Source organism: Semicossyphus pulcher, unplaced genomic scaffold, assembly GCF_022749685.1.
Source record: "Semicossyphus pulcher isolate SPU_LCO1_2020_fin unplaced genomic scaffold, fSemPul1.0.p SCAF_16, whole genome shotgun sequence".
Classification (NCBI taxonomy): domain Eukaryota; kingdom Metazoa; phylum Chordata; class Actinopteri; order Labriformes; family Labridae; genus Semicossyphus; species Semicossyphus pulcher.
Genome location: NW_027211670.1, coordinates 12,786,720 through 12,812,363, shown reverse-complemented (window position 1 = coordinate 12,812,363; position 25,644 = coordinate 12,786,720). Strand labels below are relative to the sequence as shown.

General features: G+C 45.8%; 1 protein-coding gene across 2 annotated transcripts in view; it reads left to right on the top strand.

The window, feature by feature from the left end:
• The first annotated feature begins 233 nt into the window (after positions 1–233).
• The window catches only part of LOC138593189 (voltage-gated potassium channel KCNC1-like), a 51,065-nt gene continuing 25,654 nt past the window's right edge, over positions 234–25,644 (top strand). For both annotated transcript variants that reach the window (XM_069664086.1, XM_069664085.1), the window contains exons 1-2: positions 234–750; positions 8,208–8,899. In XM_069664086.1, the coding sequence (XP_069520187.1) occupies positions 8,279–8,899 (621 nt within the window). In that variant the 5' untranslated portion in view covers positions 234–750; positions 8,208–8,278. The remainder of the gene's footprint in view (positions 751–8,207; positions 8,900–25,644) is intronic.

Genomic DNA, 25,644 nt, shown 5'->3' with positions numbered 1-25,644 from the left:
ATAAGAAATTAAACCGGATGAATCAATATATTCTCTCTTTACACAGATGATGGTGTGTGTGTGTGTGTTTACAGCATATGTGTTTATGAAGTTCAGCAGCCTTGCGAGAAATTAGCCTCTGTATTCACCGGGGTCCTCCCACCCCTCTGTCTTCTCCAATAATCCGCCCACATGTATCGTCTGAGGATAAAAGATAGTGCAGAAGGTGACGCTCCTCCAAAGGAACAGAGAGAGGCTCAGAGAGGGAAAAGGCAAAGAGAGAGAACGAGAGAGAGGCATCTCCATTGAAACATTTTGGAGAGAGAGAGAAAAAAGGGGGAGACAGAGGAAGAGCTGAATGGTAGCTACACCCTGCGCCTGGAAGCGTAGAGACACTGTCACAGAGGCTGCTATTATTTTTGGCAATAACAAAGAGGTGGGAGAGGGGCTCTGAAACGGAGGGAAAGACTTCTGCTTCATTCCATCCGAAAGACTCATCCCTTTGCCATCATCAGCATGACCATAAGCTATAAGTAACAATCGGCAATAACGAGATTTTTTTTTTTAAGCAACAGTCGCGCGCACTCCTATTTTGATTTGTTGGCGGAGATACACACAAAAACAAAATCCTCTGAATGCCGGCGAGAAACTGGATACTCTGTGAAATCGTAACGATACGAGCGAGCACACAAAAGAAAAAAACTACGTTCTGATTGATCTGTAAGCTTCATGTGCGTGTTTCTGCACGCGCTCGAAACGAACCAAAAGCAAGTGAGTATGAGCCGTGTCTGTGTACATGTCTGTGTTTTAATGTGGCGTTTTGAGAAGGGGGCATTTTATTTACTGGGCAGCTTTAAAAGAGAGAGAGGGGGGGGGAATGACAGCGTCTAGCCTGCATTCAACAAGTATCGTTAAATCCACATTAGCTGCGATTTTCTCGCTTCCTGCAGCCTGTTTGTGCTTTAATCGATCAAAAACAACACAGAATGTGTGAAAATTAACCAAATATGAATCGTAAACCCCTTTTACTCTATTTGTACTGTTATTTCAAGCTGCTATAATACAAACAAATGCACTTTTACACAGCCACATTTTCCTAACGCATTGATTTATGGCTTAAAAAAGATATAAATCCAACATTTTCATTGCATAAACGGTGGGTGTTTCCCCATCTACACCAGCAGATCAGAGCAGCTCCATGCCTCTGAGGGGAATGTGTGTGTGTGTGTGTGTGTGTGTGTGTGTGTGTGCATTCCCCTCAGCATCATTCTGTGCCTGTCTGCATGAGTCGTCCATGTGTGTATTTCATTGTGCTATTGTTTCACGCGCACGTGCCCTCGGTGTGCGTGTGGTTTAAGTGTCAAGGCCTGGAGAAAAAAAAAAATGGTGGTTTGATAAAGGAAGCATAAAGGAGGAGGGTGACACACAAACACATGGGAGAGAGGAGGAGGAGGAGGAGAAGGTGTGAGGAAGAGATGGAGGAAAAGAGAGAAAGGGGAGGCAGTGGAGCGGAACAACAGGAAGGACATGGTGTCACTGAGATCTCATCCAGGAAGTCTTTAGGGGCAGTTAAACACCGGTCTAGACGTACTTCTTCTTCTTCTTCTTCTTTCTTTACTCCATCCGCATCCCCTTGCTTTACACACACACCTCAGTTTCATAACCCCTCTTCCTCCTCTTCCTCCACTTCCAAACGCACGCCTCGCTTTAGCTCCAGCGTGCTCTTCTTCCTCCATTTGCTCCCTCCTCCTCCTCCTCCTCCTCTTCAAATCCTGCATTATAAATCTACAGCTGATGCTATTTTTAGATTGAGGGTAACCCAGAAAACACCCCTTCGATTTTAGCAACAAAAAAAAAACACTCCCCACGAGAGACAGGCAGTGGCTCGCTGTCAGAGGATGCGCGAGCTGTGATGGGGTTAGAAAAAGAGGGCGCTGCTGGTTAAGCAACCGGGGGAATGGATCTATTTTGAGGCTGTGATTTGATTACGCATCTGTCGCGTCCTGGGTCTGCGTGCGTTCCTTTTCTCTGACCCTTTTACCGCCTCCTTGGCCGGGATGGTTTCCTAACTTTCCCTCCGTCCACCAACAGATTTATCACCTCATCGGGCCTTTTTAAAAACCTACATCCTTGACCTTGAGCTTCACCTTTCATCCCCTTCTCCCTCGCACTGAAACCAATCTTTCCTCTGGCTTTCTCTGGCCTAATTGCCGGCTAGTTCACAGGTCAGGAGTCGGCCCACTAAAACCTCCACCCTCGCCCTGGCCTGCCGTGTTCCAAACGATCGCCCCGGCTGCATCATAATGCTCCTAATCATGCAGGAAGAGCGGCGTCGTTAATTAGGAGTCGACAGGTTTAAATGACCGAAGAGGGGAGGCGGGAGGTGTCCAGGTTAAAGCCGTTTGCTCCTGTTGTAAAAAGTTGAACGCTGAGGGCTCCGATTTATATCCACGTCCAAAAATAGAGCCCCTTCCTTCCTGACATGACACCCAATCCCTTTGCTTTTTTACCCCCCCCCCTTCTGCTTGGTGCTGTTTCAGGTTTTTCTGACCTCTACTTCACCAGTCATCGCTCCTTCACCATCCTTTCCTCCTTGTGTCACGTATCTACTCCCTTACAAAAAAACCCCTTCACATTTATCCTTCCTGTGGACGCTGGCTGAGCTCTGAAAGCGGCCTTATGTATTAATCATCCCCTGCCTGCTAAAAAGAGAGAAACCAAGGGGCGCGTGATTCTTCTTCTCTCGTGCAGAAAAAGTACACTGGAGGGGATGATTGCAAGCGAGACACAGCAGCAGCATCTTCAGAGGGGGTTGACCACTATGAATGCGTGAGACCCCTGAGTGTGTGTCTTTGCTGCAGTGTGTGTGTGTGAATTGGCCCGCCCCTGGAGATCTCCCCGCGTGGTGTTGCTGAGTAGAGGAGCTGCCTTCTTGTAGATTGGCCGTTTCCTCTTCCAGCTTGCTTAATTGATCGGCTCTTGAATGCATGTTCGGGGAATTGAGTCGTGTTGTGATAAGAAGAGCCGCGTCCTGTGTGTGTTAGCAGATCCCCTCAGTGTGTGGCCTTGTTTTTCTCTGCAAACGCACCCCCTTTTCTTTTTTGTCCTCTGCTGCATCCATTCATGATATTCAAAACCATTCTCATTCTTTAATTTACCCGCCTCCTCCTTCTCACCACTATCCTCGCACTTATCTGGCTTCTCCTCCTCTCCTGGAGCTACACCAGGAGGTGCGAGGACGGTTTTAGTTTGAAGAGAGGAGAGGAAAGAGGTGGTTTGGGGGGGCGCCATGTGTGTTGTGACACCGCACTAAAAGGGGGAGGTGACCGCAGTGCTTTCACCGTGCTGCAGTGCCACGTTTTCTCCTGTTGGGGTCTCCTCGACACTGGGGAGTGTGTGAGAGAGAGAGAGAGAGAGAGATGAGGGGGAGAGGAATGAGGAAAGGAGGGAGGGAGGGAGGTGATATGGATGGAACAGCGTGAAGCCTTGTGGTAACATCCTTTGATGAGGTAGCGGGTGGGGGGAAAAAAAATGGCTCCGCACCAGAAACACATACGTAATTCGTGCCATCTCTCCCTCCCTCTCTCACACACACATCCCTTCTTGCTCCCCCTCCTCTCCTCCTCTCCCTTCATCACTCCACTGTTTTCATTCCTCTTAGTAGCGCACACCATTTCTAATCCCCCTCCTCTCTTACACCTCAGCATCCATTCAGGTGCCATCCTGAGCCTCCTCCATCCTTCCCTCTCTCTCCTCTCCCTCACCTGCCTCCTCCTCCTTCTCCTTCCATCCTCTCCTCCATCTCGTCTCCCTCCGTGATTGGTGAAGCTTTCTGCTTTTTCCGCCAACTGCTTGCTCTGTTCCGCATAGTCAGCACTCCTCCAAATTCCTCCCTTCTCTCTCTCTCTCTCTCTCTCTCTCTCTTTTTCTAGTGTGCACGCTCCTCCCCTCCCCCCGGTTACTGCTGCTGGTACCTCACAGTCAATGCATCCCATAATCCTGCGCTCCCCCCCCCCCTTGCTGCAGTGTTTCTGCTAATATATATTAGCGTCAGTGCAGGATTCGTGTGTGCACGCTTCTTCTCTCTCACCCCCCCATTCTCTCTCCATCTGAAGAAATCATCTGCTCCTCATAAACATTCACAATAATTAAGCCTCATTTCAGCCTCAAAATGGTTTTCAGAGCCTGTTTGTTGCAGCCAGGTGAGTGTGCCTCTCCCCCCTCCCTCCCCTCCTCCTCCTCTCTCTCCCCCTGTGAGTGCAGTAGTAGCAGGGTGGCGCAGGACATGGTGGCCGAGGCAGGAAATGCTGCAGGAGAGAGAAAAAAAGAGGTGGTGGGGGGAGATTGTTTCTCCTCTCAGCTCCTCTCTCAGCCTGCTCCCCTCCTCCTCCTGCTTCTCCGCCTTCCTCCTCACCTCTGTGCTTTCTTTCCTCTCCGCTGCATCCCGACTTCTCTTCCTCCATTTTACACCAACGCTCACCTTGTGTAGCTTCTCCCCCTCTCCTCCTCCTCCTGCTTTCCCCCCCCTCTTCTCTGTGGTGTTTTTTTTCTTCAAGCGATCGCACTGCTGTCAGTGATAAAAGTGGTGGCGCTGGCCCTTTAAGAGATGTGCTTACCTCTCCCCCCCCTTTTTTTTTTAGCTGAAACCCTCAAACTGCGGACATTCTCCTGAACTGCAACTCGAAAGCATCGAACTCACCTGAACTCTGATGCTGACATCTACTTTCACTTTACATTTAAAACCTCAAAGTGTAATCAATAGTGAGAAGAGGTGTAAGAACCGGACAGCGCCCTGTCCCAAATCAACTCCAAATGTTCTCTGGTGCATAAATTAACACCTCAGGGTGTTTTTTAAATCAATAACCTCACCGCACACGGCTCTGCTGGAACAAAAAGGCTCTGAACCACACTCACAGACTCGTGGCTGTCCGTGTATAAAATATTCAGCAGTTCACCTGGAACATACAGAAGCCTGTGAGGGACAAGTAAAAGAGGGCGCCGAGACAAAAACCTAATGGAGAAAAGTTTCAGATCACAGAAGGTTCCTGTGGAAAGTTTAGCGTCCCGTCAGAAACAGCTTGTCCTACAGACAGAGTGTGGAGCTGTCCATGGTGCTGAAATCTAATCCATCCCACAACACAAGCGCTCCTGCAGGACAAAGCTGACACAGATCTTTTCACACTCTCCCTGCCTGACCTCAACTGTAAATTGTTTCGTTTCCTAAGATATTTATGTAACTTATAAATGTACAACATCCGGAATTAACTTATATCTAGAGTTTTAGGTGCAAAGATGCAGGCTCAACTTCAGCAGAGAGATGCTCAGGGGGAGCAGGATTAGAAGATTTGGGACAGTTGAGAAAAAAGTCTAAATTTAAATCATCTAATTCTGCTGTATTTAAATTTTTTTTAACATTTTTATTACTTTAAAAAACATAAAATGAGTCCTTGTTTCACTTATTGCTTAAGTTTTTAGTTGCAACGATGCAGACTAAACTACTTCAGCGGAGAGAGGCTCAGGGGGTGGATTAGATGCTCCTGCAGCAAATGCAGCAAATGTTTGAGATAGTTGGAAAAAAAGTAGAAATCTAAAGACACTGCATGATTATAATTTTTATAAATAAATAGAATTAGTCCTTTAGTTTTACTTATTTCTTAAGTTTTTAGTTGCAGCGACGCAGATTAAACTGAATGCAGAATGATGCAGGACAACTCTGCAGGATTCTTTTTTTTGGCGAGCATGCAGGTTTGATGCTCCTGCAGCAAACACTGCAAATACTACAGCTAAAGCTGGCGGGGTGAAAAGAAATTCAGGCATCAAATATTATACACACTATTTTTATTGGTAAAAGTTCTGGTTTCAATTATTTCTTAAGTTTTAAGTCGCAAAGATGCAGGCTGTGATACTTCTGCTGAATGATGCAGTAAACTCTGACGCTCTGGAGTGCAGATTTTTTTTTCTGGCAAGTAAGCAGGTTTGATGCTCCTGCAGCAAAGACTTCAAAGACTGGGGAGAGTTGAGACAAAAAGTGGAAATTAAAGGCGTCTAATTCTGCAGTAATCTGACTTTCTGTCCCTTTTTTACTTCTTCATTTCATGAAATATGTTCTGTTCCTGCAGCAGACCCTGCAAAGGTCTGGGACAGTTGAGAAAAAAGCATTTTAGGCATTTTTACTTCATTTCCCCGTCTGTGCACATGAGAAACATTTGTTTCAGTCTCAAGTGTGCGTAGTGCCAAATAATCTTCGCCTCAGTGTTTCCAAACTCATGCAAAAGCCTTTGTCGTAAGCAGATCTTACCTGAGTGTCGTCTTTTTCCCAAGGATCTCCAAAAATGATTTTTTCTTAGCAAAAAAGGTCAAATTAAAACACAAAAAAAGACCAAAAACCTGAATGTCAAAGTGAGATCTGAAGAGAAAAGGAGACAGGAAAGTTTTCCATCAGCAAAAAGTTGTCTCTCCTCGTAGGAAGTGAAGCGAGATCATCAAAGAAACGGAGTGAAACGCTCGAAACAAGTACGAAAGAGGAAAGACTGCAGTGTCCTACATGACAGGAAGGAAAAGTGTGAGAGAGGGGGGGAGAGGAGGAGAGAGTTGACCCAAAGTGAAGGAAGCTTACTTTAGGAGGGGATGGGACAGGAAGGAGGGAGAAAAGAGGATGCGGAGCAGAATGCAGTGAAGGAAGAAGTGAAGAGAGAGAATGGGGGGGGGGGGAGTGGGGGTTCACTGGATGGAGATAAGGACGTGTTGTGAGAGGAGGAAGTGGAGGGAGAAATGAAGCCTCGATTCAATGAAATGTGATTCCTTTATGCGGAATATGAGAGCGAGCGAGAGAGGGAGCGAAAGTGAGGGAGACGGAGAGAGAGAGAGAGAGTAGTAGGAGCGAGAGGGGGAGGGCCGGTGGAAGAGAGAGCTCACAGGAGAGGAGGGGGGAGGAGGAGGAGAGTGGTGCATTTCTTTGAATAGAGAAAAAGGTTAACAACATAGATACGGAGCATGTATGGGCTGGTTTTTTTTCTGGCTGTGGACGCGTGTCTTAAGAGAGAGAGAGAGAGAGAGAGAGAGAGAGAGAGAGAATAACTCAGGCTTTTTACTGCAGCAGAATTCATTCACTTTTATAGTGCACTCTCCTTTTCCATGCTCTCCCCCCTCCTGCTCCTCACCCCCCTTCTTCCTTTAATAGTGAGGAGACAATATTACACTACAGCAGCCTCCAGTGCTCGTGCTGCATTCACTGACCGCCCCCTTTTTCTCTCTCTCGTCCCCATCTGAAGGGCTTTGTTTGCCACATTGTCCCGTCCTTTTCCATCCTTCCCTTCCAAAAAAAATCTGATTTATAGCCTCTCTCTCTCTCTCTCTCCCTCCTTTACCTTTCTCTCCTTCCTCTCTATCTCTACACACACTCTTTACACACACACACACACACACTGCATGGGAGAAGTGGCAGAGGAGAGCATTGGCATAATTGTGCATCACATGGAGCTCGGTGCGGTCGGAGGGGGCTGCAGCAGTGTGTGTAGCGATGCACACGGGCTGATTGAGGAGATCTAACATTAGTGCGGACACGGCACTCTCGGGAGGCAATTAACACACACACACATGCTTAAACACACGCAACACACACACGCAAGATGCTGCAGGTTACGTCAGAGAGGCAATCGAATCCCCAGTTTTTGCTCAATTCCTCCCATCTTTTCTGTCACTCTTTCCCTCCTCACACACTTGAGCAAGGGGAGAAGAAGGTGGGGGGTGCATACTCAAGTCTCTCAGTGGCCTAATTAGGGAGAGGATTTGAATGAACACTGACCGGAGTGTCATGGAGAAGATCAATCCAGGGATTGTTCGCAGCAGGGGGAGGCATGATGTTTGGAGTAATAGTTCAAAGGGGGAGGGACCCTGAACACATCACAATACTTTAAGGGTGGGGGCATGTTCAATCAGCCCGCAGGGATGCTGGCTCAAACCCACCTGCTGTCATGTGCACCGATAAGTTGAAGCATCTTTTTGCACCAGGATGTTAAAAACAACTTTTTCCTCCCTCCTCCTCCCCCCTCCTCCCCCACTGCACCTGCACAAGGTCACTTTGTGCCCTTCCTTCACCTGATTATCACGTGATTGATTGCACATACATGTGGCGTTACTCTGTGGGTCTTAATTTGTATTGCAATGTTGATAATCCTGATCTATTTCTCCCTTCTGCTAAAATTTCTGCCCTTTTTCTCTCCCCGCAGACTCCTCAGACTCCTCCCTCCACCTCCTCCCATCGGTTTCTCTCATCCTCTCCCTCCCCCCCCGGTCCTCTATGCTCAGTTCGGTGTGTGTATCCTCTTTCAAAGGGCGCAAGGGTGGGAACAAGTCGTCCAACAAAGCATGTTACAGCGCAGACATGACTTGTCCGTCGGAAAGCGAGAAAATCGTGATAAACTGCGGGGGGGTGCGGCATGAGACCTACCGGAGCACCCTAAAGACGCTGCCCGGTACCCGCTTATCGTGGCTCACCGAGCCGGACGCGTTCAGCAACTTCGACTACGACCCCAAATTAGACGAGTTCTTCTTCGACCGCCACCCGTCCGTCTTCTCCTTCATCCTCAACTATTACCGCACCGGGAAGTTGCACTGTCCCAACGATGTGTGCGGCCCCCTGTTCGAGGAGGAGCTCGCCTTCTGGGGCATCGATGAGACGGACGTGGAGGCGTGTTGCTGGATGAATTACCGGCAGCACCGGGATGCGGAGGAGGCGCTGGACAGCTTCGAGACTCCAGAACCGGAAGCTCCGGACGACGACCCGGCGCTGGGAGGCGCGGACGGGGACTTGAAAAGACTGTGCATGCAGGAGGACGCGAGGAAAGCGGGCTGGTGGAAAACCTGGCAGCCCAGAATCTGGGCTCTGTTTGAGGACCCCTATTCGTCCAAATACGCCCGGGTGAGTCCCCCACGTCTCAACGTGTCTCTGTGCTGTTTCATATTCTGCCTCATGATGTCTCTGATCACTTCTTGACTCGTTTTAAGTTTGTGAAAGTTTGTTTTTCAAACCATCTGCTCTCATTGTTGCTGATAAACCAGCTTATTAGAAGGAGCTGCAGGTGGACTGACTGCTGGAGTGTGACAGTATAGCTTGTATTATCAGGAGCAGCAGGATATATACTTACTGATGTTGAATAATGAATGCTGATAGCATAAGATGGAAAATGGTATTGCAGCTATATCTATTGATAGATGGGTTCTCCTTCATCTAACAAACCCCGAACACATCACCTCCATGTCCTACACGTGATATATTACATGTTTCACGCGCGCTGAATGCTGCTTTTATTGCTATCATAATTCCTATCGCTGTATTCTGCTCCTTGAGCAGCTTTAATACATAGCAGTCTCCAAACGCGCCATGCGCTGCGCTGCCTGCATCCAAACGCCTTCATTATTTGTCCGTTTACGATGCACATCAATGCGCCGTATTTCATGTTAGTTTTATTTATTGAAGCACCGCGCTGAGGAGGCTCATAGCACGCCGAATATTCAGTGCTGAGGTTCATGTCTTCTCCCACGTTTAACCTTGGTTGGACTTGGTCTGCTGGGTTGTTTCTGCCTGTCCCAGCTGAACGCGACACGGCTTTTACGCGCGGGATTTACTGCTTTTACGCACGGCTTGCTTCTGTGTTGGATTCGCTTTCCCTGCTTCCATTAACGACTTGGCTCTTAAAAGCGAACATTTGATCATACAGGTGTATGAGTAACAAGTACCCCTGACTGTGTTTTTGATTGGTGCCACATGAAAACAGCTCCAGTGGGCTTCTTCTGTCCCGGAGACCCTCCGGCTGCTTGATCACAGCTGCTTTGATTTGCGTTGTTTTGTGAATCCAGTGACAGATTTTCATCAGCCTTGTCTGCGCTTCTCTTATAACCGTGTTTCTCTCCTGTCAGGAGGGGGGTGTTTGAGGACCCCCCTTTAGGTGCTGCGAATGCATGCCTCCTGTGGGCGCACATGCAAAACCCAGACAGGCAGCAGACACCTGCAGTGGTCAGTTCATGCAATCACACCGAGAAAGAGCTGAAGAAAAACAAAAATCACTGCACACTCAGCAATACTGTAGCTGCACACACAAACCCACACACACACGACTCTTCTGGCACCAGGTATGGATCCTGGATTCAGTTCCCTCCAGAGAGAAGGGACTGTGACGGACGGATAGTCTAGCTGTAGGCCACCTGATCCGCCTCTCTGGATTTGGGATCAGACAGGAAGTGCTTCTTAAAGTGTCACTCAAACCCCAATCAGATTGATTTCTTACCACCCCACCCCTCTCTACCTGTACTGCAACATCTCCTGTCAGGGCAGTGTTCTGCAGAAGTGCAAACACTAGCCATGACAGGAGCGAGGCTAAAATACGCTGAAACTATAAAGAGGTTTGGTGCATCCGCAGCGCTGCCTTACCTTTGATTTGAGCTACTGTACCTGCTGCTAGAATGCTGTTTATTACGTAACGTACAGTTTAACACCGCACAAATCTAACAGGCACTGAGTGTAATGGCTGCGGATGGCGTTTGTGACTCTGAGGTTATGCAGATTACAGAGCAGGTAGCTTTCAGCGGCTGCACAACACCGGCTCAGTTTGGGGGTGAACGCAGCCCCGGTTCTACCTGCAGGTCTGGTGTGCCGGAGCTGTACGTCAAACAGTGCTGTGACCCAGATCACCCCATCCTCGTATCTTGTCCGACGTGGAGGAGCCTTTTGGTCTCTCCGTCCTGAGAGATGCAAATTAAACGGGGAGGGGAAAGAGAGAGAGGGAGAGACGGGGAGGAAAAAATGAGATGCTGATGTGGAAATACAATGAGACAGATGAGAGGGAGACGAGAGGAAACACAGGGAGACAGGAAGGGGAGACGTTCCTCTAATGATTTAAGGGGTTTTGTTTGCATGGCTGTGATGTAACGCATCAGCAATCAATGTTTTGATCGGAGCGATCGACACGCGCAGAGGGGGAAAAAAAACCAAGAATCCCACCTCCCTCTTTGCTCCTGATCGTGTGAGGCTCGCTGGTGGATCTACCGTAGTGGCATACACATACACACATGTACAAACGCACACATGCTGGTGTCTGTGCTGGATTTTCTGCTGCAGTAGACACGGGAGAGAGGAGGAGGAAGAGGAGGAGGAGAGGAGAGGTGGAGGCGGTAGGGAGCGAGTGAGAGGGAGAGACAGAGCGAGGGAAATGGAGAAGGGGTGAGATAGCGGAGAGAGGAAGAGGGGGGGAAAGGGGGAGATAAACAGGGAGGAGGTGACAGGCAGAGAGAGAGAGGGAGAGACGTTGCATGATGGGGGTGGGGACCCTTGTCTTTGCATCTTCGATTATCCGTGAAGGCTCGAGCCGTCCAATCTTTCGCCCCCCCTCTCTGCATGCCTATTGATTGATAATCAATTGATTGTCTTCTCTTTTTGTCAGTTTTTAAAGCCATTCTCTGTTTCTCCAAACACACAGCGGCTCATTCGGATGGATGTGAACACCGAGACTAAGTGTATGGCTGCATATGTTTCTGCTTGATGAGCTGTAGAGCAAGACCGTTTGCATGTGATTCCTTTATTGATCAGCGCCTGCACGGGCGACGTGGATCTCGCAGAGCAGCTGAGGCGACGCGAAGCTGTTCCGTCGTGTTTGACACGTTCTGACAGTTTGATCCGTTTTGTTACAGGGTTCTTCTGAATTACAGTTTTTACTGTCATCTCCCTCAATAACATTAATCCTAATTGGAAAAAAAAGAAGAAAATACTGATGTAATATGCTAGCTGTTAAGTCTGTGTTACGTTCTTAAGGTGATAAAGAAGATATCATTTAAAGTTATAATCTCAAAGATCTCAGTTTCGTTCTCTTTGGCGGCACCTATGGCGATAAACGGTAATTGCGGGAGCACACTTCCCAGATAGCCAGACAACGGTCTCTTTCCTTTTTAGACTGTTTGCCTTCATCTGAGCGTCGAATTTGTTTCTTTTTCTTTGGATTTTCACTTATTGTTGAAGTTGTGTCTGTAGTCATCGATCTTTTCTTTGTTTGTTCAGCCATAGTAGATTACTGTTTAATCGCAACACCTGCAGAGACCTGAAAAGCAGCCGCTTAGCTCCGCCTACTTTCTCTGGCAGACCAACCACTGCTTGGTGATGGAAAACGCATCACTAACTGGGCACTGCTTGTGATTTTCTTCCGGGAATGTCTCCACGGATGTTGGCTGTGTTCAAAATGCCGTACTATATACTACATGCTACATACTATATACTGCACACTGCATTTAGCGGTAGTATGTAGTATATGGAGGAGCTTTTCAAATTCATTTTGCAGTAAGCTACGCCAGGCGGAAGTAAACAATAACCGCCGCTTCTTTAGCTATAGCGCTCCCTTCTGCTGGAATGCTGCTGCTGTCCGTCATTTCAACTGCCGCTGTGACGTTCCAGCGCTTTGCATTGTGGGATACAGTAGGCGAGGTAGACTGGTCCAATGCACACTGGAGATTTTCTCCGAATCAGAGCGACATCCGGGTATTCTTGGCACACTGCACATGTTGCTTTTGTTTCCATACTACATACTACATTTTGGCCAAATCAGTACGTACTGCTAGTATAGTATGGCATTTCAAACACAGCAACTCAGTCCATAATAATACAATATACTGTAGTTGCAAAGGCTTTCATCAGTGGGCCATTGGCTCAGTCACCATTGTGTTACCTCATTCGGCGATAGATAGAGACTTAACAGACATTTATTTACATGGAAATCTTTGAGATGATCACTTAAAGGGTCATAGTTGTAAAATAGCCTTTTAGATAAAAGATCTTTTAGAAAAATAAAACAAAGGAAAGCAACATAGAAAGGTTAAATTGTTGTATGTGTCAGGTGTAAGATGCAAGTCTGTAAATAAAGCGAATAGTTCTATTGGACATGAAAAGTATGGAAAAGGAGGTTAAATTGAATGACTGTGACATTAATTTTCCATAAAGAGAAATATGAGGGGCAGAATTTTCTAAAAGCTGCTTTCTTCTTTTAGAAAAAGGAAATAATCTCTGTATTAAGTCTCTGTTTCCTCTCTGGTTGTGGTCCCGCAACGTCGCCCCTCTGTCCCCCAGGTTTTCAGCTGCGTTTTGGTCACATCCACTTTTGCACCAGAAGGGCACAGTCGTCCTCGTCAGCAGTCTCCTGACAAAGCACCATTTGTAGCTCAGCATGTACAAGATGCCCCTTTGCCCTCTCCAAATCGGACTTTGTGTGTGCCTGGGTTTGATTCGTTTCGTTACCGCGTCCACCCACCCCCTCCTCCTCCTCCTCCTGCTTCTTCTCTCTCTCCCTGAAGGTCACGTCTTTTGGTTCATTGTTTGCCGTTCCTCTCCACAGTGCTCAGCGTCATAAACACAAATGTGAACCCGCCGTCGAGCCGCCGGACCGCCTCAGAACAGGTCGTCTCCGGGTAGAAAATCACTGTTGTGGACAGAAAATGGGAAAGAAGATGTAATGATGGGCGTGTGTATATATATATATAGATGTGGTGTTGGGTGGAAGAGAACATCGCCCGGGGCAGGGTTTGGTTGACATTACCATTTGTGTCGGGGACATTGCATCACATTTGTCGGGACGAGGACGATGTGTCCATGAAGGGGTTTGGAAAGAAGTTTTAATATTTAGTTGTCAGTATCACACAATCATTTTTACTATATACGAGGCCACTTCTAATTTTGTGTAGCCTTATGAGATTCTTTTGCACCAGTAAAGTACCTCCCAACTCTGGAGCTTACTGGGAACTGTGGCGAAGTGCAGGTCTCAGCCTTTGTTGTGTATACCCATAATGCACCACAGGGAGTTAACACCTAAGCTATCCCTCACATTTCCTGTATCTTAAAAAAGGTGCCTCTAATCGTAAAACTACAAAAAAACCTCAAATCTGCCGGTATCCCCGATAAGTGATGAAGCGTCTTAGATTTGTTTCTTTTCTTCCAGCAGAGGAATTTGGTTTCCATTCTGCAAAGTTGCCTCCATTCACACCCAGACCCCGCTGTAGTCCTATTTCCCACTTTCATTCTTGCTCCTCTCTCCCTGTGGGCTGCGTCTCAAAATAGCAAAGAGAGGAAAAGGAGGCCTTAATTTCATTGGCTGGTGGCAAAATCTTTCCTCCATTACTGGTGAGGGGATGCGCCTGCGATCCTGCAGTCCTCCGGAAACACAAGCCGAAGCATCAAACCTGCCTTTACAGAGACAGAGAGGATGGAGGGAGAGATTTGTGTGAAAGTTACAGAAGCTATTTACTCAACCTGCCTTTCCTTTACGTTCGATTGGTGACTGTATCGACTTCTGCTTCAATTTTCCCTGACGACGTTTTGTACCGCAGACCTTCTCATGTTGTGTTTGCATCCTGGGAAGTCTCAGTCCTTCTGTACATCTCGTAATTTGAGCGTTATCTGTTGGCAATACTTCACTGGACAGATGCCTGATGTCGCATAACAAGGGCAGAGACAAGATCTTTGTGTTGAGTAAGCGAGAAACACTTTAGAGGGGAAAAACAGTGTTTGGATTTGACTTGTAAGTAGTATAACAATACTACATTTGATTGTCAATGCCCTTTTTTTCTCTCAGTGATAGCATAAGTTGGGATCTTCTGTTTGATTATGTCAATGTTCAGTTGTATGCCTTTATTGAAAGACAGGACAGTGGACAGTGTTGGAAACAGGAGACGAGAGAGGATGATTCATGGTGAGCACGCTGCCGCCGCATCGAGGACTGTAGCCTCTGTATACGGGACGTGCTATTTAACCGATGAGCTAAACCGGCACCCCATGTCTTAAGTTTAACTTAACCTGAACCTGAGAGGTTCAAATCTCTAAATTCAATTCAAAAATATTAAAGTAGCAAGTCGCCTCTGTCAGTCAAAGCTGGTGTCCTCTGTAATCGAGAGAAGCAATAATATTTGAAATTGGCGCCATAGCTGAGGAGGAAGTTGTACAAACAGCACAGCTTGTGGTTTTCACCATTCTACATTCCTACAACACCCAGCATGCATTGCGCCCCTCCCTCTGGAAGGAACGGCCCAATGAGAGACGCTGGAGTGAAATACTACGGTTTCGCCACAGGCGATGGCTCAGAGCGGTACAGAATCTGAAACACGATGAGAATATGCCGGTGGATCGTCTAAAAAATCTTCAGGTCTGCAGCTTACATTTCAAACCTGACGATTTTGAACGAGACATGACATCGGAGGTGGGCGTCCTACATTGAGGAAGTGTAGTTTAGCAAGCTCCCCGCCAGACTACGTAAAACACGTCATCTGGTGTTTTCTGAGGTTTTCCAGGACCACCTGGAGACTCACATAGCATCCTCCAAAGGCACAGAGCCAAATTGCTTTTTTTCCTACCATAACGGCATCAGCTCCCCATAATAGCATGATAGGACTGAGGTTGAAAATCGGCTCTTTAATAGCAGGAACGTTTCAGAAATGGTTTTCAACTATGTGTTCAGTACTGAATTAAAGAGGTGCAGGGTGGGCGCTGGTTTAGCTCAGTTGGTAGAGCAGGCGCCCTGTGTATAGAGGCTACAGTCCTCGATGCACTGATCGCACACTCGTGGTCCACCGATCATTTGGTGCATGTCACCCCCCGCTCTCTCCTCCCCACATTTCCTGTCTCTCTTCAGCTGTCCTGTCTAATAAAGGCAAAAAAACAAAGTGCAGGTGGACCAGTTTTCTGACCTTCTGACAGAAGCTGCGTTCCAGCTAAAGCTAACCTGCTGCTGGCTCGGGCCGCAGAGTTACCGTACACACACGAGAGTGGTATTGATCTTCTAATCCAACTCTTGGCAAGAAAGCAAATAAGCATATTTTAAAAAATGTCATCCTATTGCTTCAGGCGCTCCATTAACCTTTCAGACAGAAGCATTTAACATGTGTGATTATGTTGCAAAAATTGCTTCCTGTTCAATCCACACGGCGTTCGTCTTCTCTTTATGTCCTCCTCGGCCTTCCTCTTCCCTCTCCTCCTCTTCCTCGGCCCATTTAGCCGTGCTGGTTAAGTGCTGAATCAGGGCTGCAGACTGCCGTGCACACGGTCAATTAGTTGGACCTTGTGGTAAACGCGGAACATTTTGCTTCTTTGCTCTGGGATCGGAGTGATCGTGGACGCTGGCGTGGTTCAGAGCTAACGCGGTGCCAGAGACGATTACGATGGTGGGAGTCTGAGATCTGTAAATGGGGCAAATCTTGTCGAATCACACGAGAGAGACGCATATTGTTTACCATATTCCCGCACACGCATTAGCAGATGTATATGTAAACAAACAACACAGTGTGCTAGAGGAAAAATTGTTGTAATTGCGTGCTGTATCAAAAGTCCTCGCACAGACCGTCAATAATTCACGAGCAGTACCAGCACGTACTGTAAGTAACCGAAGACTTCATGTGGTACAGAAACACGTTTACCCGCTTCTATCACATCATGCTTCTTACATCTGACCCCCTCAAACACCTGGCGGGACATAAATCACTGTGAGCGCGCTCACCTTTACACACTGGCCCGTACTCTGTAAGTGTAGCTGCCCATAAACCATTCTGCTGAGCGTTCACACTCACAGTTAGAAGATAAATCACTGCATTGACACGCCTCCGCATGTAACCCTGCAGACCACTCTCACACATGTGAATGTCCCACATACCTGCGTCTAACTGAGACGTAGACCCGCAGACTGGATGTCAATCAGCTGACAGGTGACACTGAAGGAAGCTTTTCAATCACTCAAAACTTTCAGGGCTGAAAAGTAATAAATATGTTTTATATTATTGATTATTCTCACAACAGAGCCAAAAGTGACTCCGCTTGTCATCAAATATTCAAATAACACATTTCAGTCCAAATAATGAGTCAATTATTTAGTGAACTGATTAATTTCAAATAATTAGTTTTTCAAATTTCTTGATTTGAGTGTTTTTGACTGAGTAATTGATTAGCAAATTGTTTCCAAACTAATGTTACAATCACTTTTTGTACTTTTTGAATAAAATATCTCATTAGAAAATCAGAAACGTAATCTAAAGCATTTCTAACCTCATGTTTACCAGGATTATTTACTATTTACATTTATCTATGTTGTTGTTTGATCAAATAATCATTATGTAAAAAATTTCATTTCCCCCTACAAATCCTTCAAACAGTTTTTATTAGGGATGTGTCATAAATTTGGAACATTGTCTCATGTTAAAGGTATAAGTGGGATTTTTCTTGCATTTTGTCAACAACACATTCAAACTGGGCCCCTCCTCCTGGGCTCTTCGTCACCAGATGCTCACGCTCACTCTCCTGTGCGAGAACAAGCCCACCCTGCTGAGCTAACACCGACAGCATCATGGTTACCTTTGCGCTAGAATGTTAGCCGCCGGTTAGCCTTGCGCTAGCACGCTAACCGGCAGTTAGCCGGCAGTTAGCTTGTCCTACCCAGTTTGAGGTACCTACCTGTCCAACAGAAAGAAGGCAAACTCTACATCGCTCTTTCGCCATGTTTGCCGGTCTGAATGGGGCCCAGTTGCTAATTTGAACCACTCCCACACTCGCCTATACGCTGTGATTGGCTCAGGGAATCACAACAGCGCCCCTCCTGAAAACGTCCCATGCAAAGCAAAACAACAGAATAGATGCAGTGGGAAGGGTCTCACAAGGGTCTGCACACACACTAATACACATAGAGGCCAATAAGTGATGATTTTTATTATATCTGTAAAAGTCTATATTTTATTTTTCTTGGAAAATCCTGCTTATTATACCTTTTAAAAATATATTTTTTCCCATTATTTTTACCGGTGCCTGGTTGTAGTGCGGTACAGCAGGCGGTGGCTGTAGCGCCGGAGAGCATGCCGAGATGCATGAACGCTGCTGGTTTTTTTTGTTGTTATTCTGTTGTTTAACATTTTTTGCAGTGGTCTGTACATTTTTTCCGAAGCTGTATAAAGCCAATCTAATGCCTTCATGGTGAAGGTAACACATCTGTGCCAACGCTACAGTTTCATGATGCTTAAGCATGCTCGGCCATGTGTCCATACCAATGACTGTATATATAGATGGATGACGCATCTCCATCTGCTCTCATCGTAGAGAATTGATGCCAAAATAGTCCCTGTGACAGGCGCTGCCATATTGCGATGGTGGCGTCATTTGGAGGCAGAGTCTGCGCAGTAGAGATCGGCGGGCGGAGCGGCCGTAGCCACTTCCTCTAACCAAAACACACACTTACCTTACCGAAACACGTCCGTTTGTTTAACAGCAGAACAGCTTCTTTGTGTTGATCTGAAGCAGACATTCGCAGATATGGAAACATCAATGATTGTTTTAGTTGTTTCCTCTTGCCATTCGTCCTCTTCTCTGCTAAATAGGAACAGATCGGCTGCAGGAGCCGTATTTGTCAACAGAGCTGTCAATCATCCTTTTGAGCATCAAATAACTAATTAAAAATAAACTTGTCAGACAAATGAACACTTAGACATAAATCAGCATGATAAGAACTAACTATAATGGCAAAAACCATGTTTGAGAAACATTTATTTGGCGTGTATTTTGATTTTACCGTTTGACTCATGTCCCATCTGTTAACATGGAGGAGGCGGGCTTTATGACTTATACTGCAGCCAGTCAGCAGGGGGCGATAGAGATGTTTTGGCTTCACTTTTAGGGAGCTGTCATGTCGTCCATCTTTTTATACAGTCTATGGTCCATACGCTTCATCTCTTACTAACAGTATTCCTGCTCATTCCTTTGGAAAATGACATTGGAGGGCGTCACAGGGACTATTCCTGTGTGACCATCTGTTTCCTTGTGATTGTCCCTCCTGTCCAAGTGGCAGCAGAGTAGAGGCCGTGCCAACGACTACTTTAAATGAAAACGTGATCGAGAGGAGTGTGTAGCAGTCTGAAGCGGAGGGCGGACTTGGATGGAAATGCATCAGGATTTTAGTCTTAGATATTTGGCCATTTCATAACTTGATTACGTCAAATAGTAGCTCGATATAGAACGGTTTGAAACATGTGGAGATCATTTTGATTAGCAGAAACATCCTATGACGTTTCATTGTCTTTTTCTATGAAGGAAAAGAGGAGTAGGAGGCATAAAGCTTGTAGCACGGGGACAGCTTTCCCGAACTTGCCGTACGTGTCTGGAACAATACAAGCAGGACAGACGAGGACGGAAGGAGAGAGGGGCGAGGAGGGGAGGAAAAGGGGAGGATTGGCTGGGGCTGCGTCGCAAGGACAAATGCACATAGCATGCTGCAGTAATCTGAGCAGAATACAAAACAGATAAGAGGGAACGGACACATGTAAACCTCCATCCACACAGCGTCTTCAGACATGTATGACAGGACTGCAGTGGGAATTAAATGCAGCATACCTGAGTGCTGCAGAGCTGATACGCCACTGTGACGTGTCGACTGGTGAGCTGTGTGTGTGTGTGTGTTTAACAGCTTACCAGTTTAAACAGTAGCGTGTCAAGGAGTTGAGTCATTCAGGGAACGTCTGAAAGAGAAGTCTGCTTTGTGATTGAAATTTTACCAGGATCACTTCCAAGAGCGCTGACCTCAGAGAGTCAGTGTTTCCAGCACTCAGAAAATAAAGTATACGGGAGGATTACCCAGAGCAGGAGCTAATTATATCTCCAAGTTCAGTGCCTCCTCTCCCCTAACTCCCTCGCTCCTCCTCCTTCATCTCCTTCTGCACTCAGGTGTTTAATGAGATGAAACTGATGCATACATGTGAGTCTCGCACGTTTAGCTCGTATGCAATCGAGCAAACGACACGTCCCGTTCGGTTCTGTCGAACCGTTCTCCCCGCCTCACCTTTCCTGCCCTTCAACATCCCGCAGTGTCCCGTGTTGGGTGCTGGACGACCCCTGGCAGGGGGGCTCGCAATTTTCTGATTTAACTGCCTCCCCCGGCTCGGACACCGGCGTCCTCCATGTTGATTGTGTTTCCCTCGAAGTGAGACTTGGCTGCAGGTCCTCAGAGACAGACAGAAGGACAGAGGGGAAGAAAGGGATTTGATATCTCCTCTGATATTGTTTTCTGTATTGTCAGTCTGTCATGGATCCCCTCTTTTCAACACTCTGAGGTGCCACAAGATCACCTTGAAATCTAGACTACAGGAGAACCGCAGCAATCACAACATCTGTCATGTCAACACTTACAAAGAGGAAGTTGCCTAGATTCTTGCAAAACTGTAACTTGTTACCCTCAGATTAACATATATTTTTAAGGTGTAGTCAAGTGTACCTTAAATGCCTTACGTATAGTAAAGTATAATTCCAAAAATGTGTTGACAACAATCCACATTTTAAGAATTGAGTTTTTGGTCGTATCCCAGAGGGGTGAAAACTTTTCTATAGCTATTTATTAATAAAAACATGTATACAAGTTATTTCAACACTATTTCAATGTATTTAAAAAACATTCAAAACAAACACAAATTACAGCCTACCATCTGTAGAGTTTGCCATCCTGCTAGCTCCTGGTGCGGTAGTCGAGCTCAGCCTACGGTAACGTTGATTGTTGTGAGGGTGGCGGCTGCACCGGCGATCATGACGGTATGTCCGTTACGAAGCTTTAGCTAGCTTATAGCACCATCATCTGGGTAAAATACGTAACTATAAAATACCTTCATACGGGTATATAGGACGAAAAAATGTATTAAAAGTGCGTCTTATGTGTACAATGTTGCTCAATATTTGTAATCGTAGTTAGTTTGAGGATTCATTTGGAATTTTTGCTCTATTTTGGTCCCCTCCAATTTCTACCCGGCTCTGTAGCTGCTAAATACTCTGTTATCATAACCAGCCAATCACAAACTTTGGGTGCGTGTTGTTTGAAGAAGAGCAACTAATTGACAGCTGGTTAAGCAGAGCTCTTTTTTTTCATCCTGCAAACAGCTTCTTCTGCAGCTTTAAATCATGTTGATGGGAGCTTCGAGAGTCGACCAAAATAGCGAACTGAAAGAGGCTAAAACGCTCCTTTGAGCCGGTTGGAACTTTTTCTTTCCCTTACAAATAATCCTGTGATCTATTTTTAATTAAAGAAATCTTAGTTATAGCTCATTCAGAATCAGAACATTGTGATGGTAATTGGTCACCATGTTTAGATGTTTCACTAAATGATTATTCAGCCCTATTGCTGTCCATGTCACATTAACTGTACTTAGTGGACTTGATACCAAGCGATGGTGTGATTACTGTAAGTGTGGTTAACATTGTTGGACACATTTTATAGACCATGCCAGCGTAGCTTAAACTCACACGAGGCAGCCTTGAGGTTGAGGGTCATAAACGGCTAAAAGCCACTAAAGTAATTCATAATTCAACACATGGAGGAAAAAAAAAAAGCAACACTGAAAAAACCCCAGAAAGACGTGTTCTGCTTTCTCTCTCTTCATCCCTCTCTCTGCCTCTCCACTCAGTTTTACTGCCTGTCCATTTTACACGCCATGTGCCTGAAGGGAACTCTCTCCCTGTTGACATTTGAGTCGTTCTCTTTGTTTTGTTCGAGACTGTTTGACTGTTGAGGGTTTTTTTTACAGCCTAAAGTAGCAGCACCTTCAGTTTCTCTGCAGTGTTTCTCAGAACACAACAACAATGATGAAAACGGTGATGATGACGGCACAAGTGAAGGCTATTCCCGTTAGCCGCCCAAGGTTAAACTCGTGCCGCACGCTAAGTGGCTACTTTGAAGTCTCTGAGTGATGGCTGCAGTCATTCAACTAAGATAATAGATTAATCAAACTGATCCCAGTCTGAACCGTTTGGTCGGGTTGCCCTTCAGGAGAACGTTCTGTATTTCACATCGTTTAAACGTTCATTTTTCATGCCTCATTCATGTGCAGATTTCACATCATCCTTCAATGTCTTCTTATCATTGCTGACTCTGCAGCCGCAGTCGCCCATTTGCTTCGCCCTCTGGGAAAGACTCCACATCCTCCGTCTTACCGGGCGCTGCTCGTCATACTAATACTGATCAAACATTTGGTGAAATGCAACGTTTAATAAGAAGCAAAGTCCTTTATTTGCTTTTGTCAAGGTCACTCAGCTTTCACCTCACAAATCTTTCATTGAGCAATCAGCAGCCGCAGCGAACGATCACAATCTCCTCTCTCCTCTACATTCAGCCCTTTCCGCCAGCTGTAGGAGCAGTGTTTGGCTCAGTCCTGTCCTTGGTGCCTGAAAGCAGAGGCTAACGCAGCGGTTGTCATGGTGACAGAGAGCCGGAGCAGGGCTGTGGTAATACTGTAATGATAAAGCTCTTCTGGATGGTGCCGCAGTAAACACAGCGCCACTAGGGTCCCGTTAAGGAAGAGCTCGGCGCACCGCCGTGCATGCACAAAACGCCTGTAGGGCTAATATCAGCTCTGGCGATCTCTCCTTGGTTATATCCCTTACATTCCTGCTCCCCCTGCACCTCCTCCTTTTTCTTCCCCTCTATCTCTTTATTGCACTCTCACTCTCTCCCGTGCCCCGCTGTCTCCCCCCTCACGCCATTGTCTTCTCTCCCTCTTGTCTTTTCACCCTCCTTCCCTTCATTCCTTTGCTCTCTCTTCTTCATTCATCCATCGAAACACAATCAACGCTCTCCATCATCAACTTCCTTTCACAGTCTCTCTCTCTCTCATTCTCTGCCTCCGCTCCTTTAAATTTATGTTGATGATCTTTCCAAATCTAATTTCAGAGTCTAGAGCGCGAGGGAGACTCTATCGGGCCTTGAAGGTCATCAGGGCTGCAGGTGTCACACATGGTCGCTTTCCTGTGGGGAATTCAACGCATTAAGCTCCCCACCGATAAAACTGTGAGCCTCTGAATCTCACATTCAGAGCATTAACACACACATACATACCTTTATGTTGCAGTAAAGAGAGGGATGGAGGGAGCGAACAGAAGACAAGCGCCTGAGGAGATAAATAAGTGTGAAGTGACAGATTGCTGCTTCCTCCACCTCTTTTCTTTCTCTCCGCTCGTCCCTCTCCATCAACTCAATGTAGCTACCACTCTCTATCTGCCATCACACACCTCCTGTGCCCATAAGCTGTTTGTCTCTCTCACATTGTGACTCATGTCCACACACACACTGCTTGCGCCAAGGCACTTACGCCAACACATGCACACATACAGTATAAACACACCTACACCTGTGTGATGCATACAAATAGCTTTAAGTAGGTTTTATGAGCGTTCTCGCGGTGGGAGTGCTTCTCTCTCGCTCCTCACACACAACAGATCTCCGCCTGACATGCTGCTGCATATTTAACCGGCCGCTGTGATGGATTGATCAATACTGATTAGATCTTCAGATCTACAGTGTAATCCACTGCACGCTGCCATCTTGAAACACTGTCATTAAGTTACCCAATCCAGGAATGAACTTTTGTTTCATCAGTGGCGATGACGCTTTTAACTATAGTGCGGTAAAAATGTATGTTAAAGAAGACGTTTCACATTTTAAGACACATATATAATGTTACGATGTTGGATGTCCAGACTAAACGTGGGTGAAGTTTCACATCTGTAGGTAAAAGTATGTTGGAGTAATCCCCAGGTTTCTCAGATCAGTCTGCAGGCTGCTGTGAACGCCAGGTTACACACAGTTTTTTCTACACGCTGCACTTTGTGACTTCACAACAGGCTTCAGAGAGCTGGCCAATCAGAAGAAAGTGGGCTTATAGGGGCGGGGTTTCTTTGAGGGACAGAGGTGACTGAGTCGTTTCAGGCAGAGGCTGTATGAGGGCCTGCACAGAGCACCAGTGTGAGAAAAATGAGGAGCTTTTTAAACTGTAAATTATGCTAAGCTACTCCACAGGTATCACAGAGTGAAATATGAAGCTTGAAATTAGCATAATACCCCCCCCCTTAACTTCAAGTGTAATCCAGTGTTAATGTGAGACTTGTTTGATTTTAATAGGTTTAAGTTTCCTCTGTGGAGGTGTTACAATACCGATATCAGTACCAATACCAATACCGATACCAAAATCTGTATTGGAACTGGTATCAGTATCGGCACTGATATCGATTTTGAGACTTAAAGCTCCTGTGAGGGTTTTTTTGCTGTTTATGAAATGGACTGAAATTAATTCTGATGACTCTATATGAGCTACAAAAACAAACCAGACCATCAGCAACAAGATTGATAATTTCTATATAGTTCTTTTTAATGCCTGAAACCGCTGGCAGAGGGGGTAGGTGTCAGATTAACTGCACGCTGCCTTTGTTTAAATTTTTCAGGGCAAAAAAATTAAAGTGAATGATACATATGAGTGTTAAAGAAAGCAGGATGAGATTTTTGTTAAAAACACCACTTAAGCATGTACAGGACAAAATCAGCAAAGAGATATGAGGTACGGCTTTGTCCACAGGGGGCGCCAAAATCAACATAAAGTTCCTCACAGCAGCTTTAAGTGTCATTTTAGTACTTTTAGTCAAAGCTGACAAAATCTTGGCAATCAAGGTTTTTTAACCAATATTTAGAATACAGTATATTTTTTAATCACACTAGTATCAGAGGGGTCCTCGGTATCAGCCAACACTTAAGGCTGATTTCGGTATCAGTATTTAGACTTAGACTCAACTTTGGAAGGAGAAAATGGTATCGGATCATCTCTATTCCTCTGTACAGGGAATTTCCTCCCTGATGTTTAGGAACACGTTTTGTCTTTCAGTCTCAGGTTTTCAGATTAAAATACCGACGTGTTATTTCCTGTGTGTATTCGATTTCCCCGCAGACTTCCCACCCCGACACCAAAGTTTAATTTAGAGAGAAAGAGAGAGAGAGAGGGTGAGTCTGCAAATCAGCAGAGGCTTTACAGTTGCATCATAAATCTCTGGTGCTTGTTGCTTTATTCAAACTGTAAGAGCCAGACGGGAGGAGAGAGGATGTCTTGAGAATATTGTTTTGGTGTGGGAGTATGTTAATGCAGGAACGTCTGAGGGAAAAATGAGATAATGGCCTAGATAAAGACTGACTGACACCATTACTATTTATTTATTTATTTAGTGCATATTCCTTCTATTTTTTTGAGCTGAATATATTAAAAAAATTCTAGTTTATTGTTTTAATTTTTCTCTTTGTTTCCTTTTGCTTTGCTATTTTTGGCCACCTGAGTGGGACACTGTTCAAACTGATCTCTATTTTGAGAGTTTTTCTAAGGGAATAATAAGCCTGACAAATACTATGCTAAGCTTTATTTGATTTAGACGTTGAATTTAAAGTGTGAACATTTTTGAAAAGCAATGTTTTTATTTAAAAAACAGATTTTGTTAGACATGTTAAACTCAGCCTGCAACCTCCTCTGGAGTCTCACATCAGGGTTTCCTGTCAGTTAGATCTGATGTCACGTCTTGCAGAACGCAGCTTTAAGTCAAATCCATCCATTTTGTTGTTTTGTGGTCGAGAGTCTAACATTCTCAAACATGCAGGAGAAACAAACTCCCTCCGTCCCTCTGGTTGACAGAAGTCGCCTTCATGGCTTGGGCCTGTCATTAACTATTAGCCTTCATGTCCTCATAGCTTCTCCTCTTTTCTTTTCTTCCCGTTCTTACCCTCCTTGTTTCATGACAAAGTCACATCCCTTCACGATCATCCGAAAGACGAGCTAGCTTATCTTAGCAAAACTCAGCTCAGGATGCCTTCCTCTGTC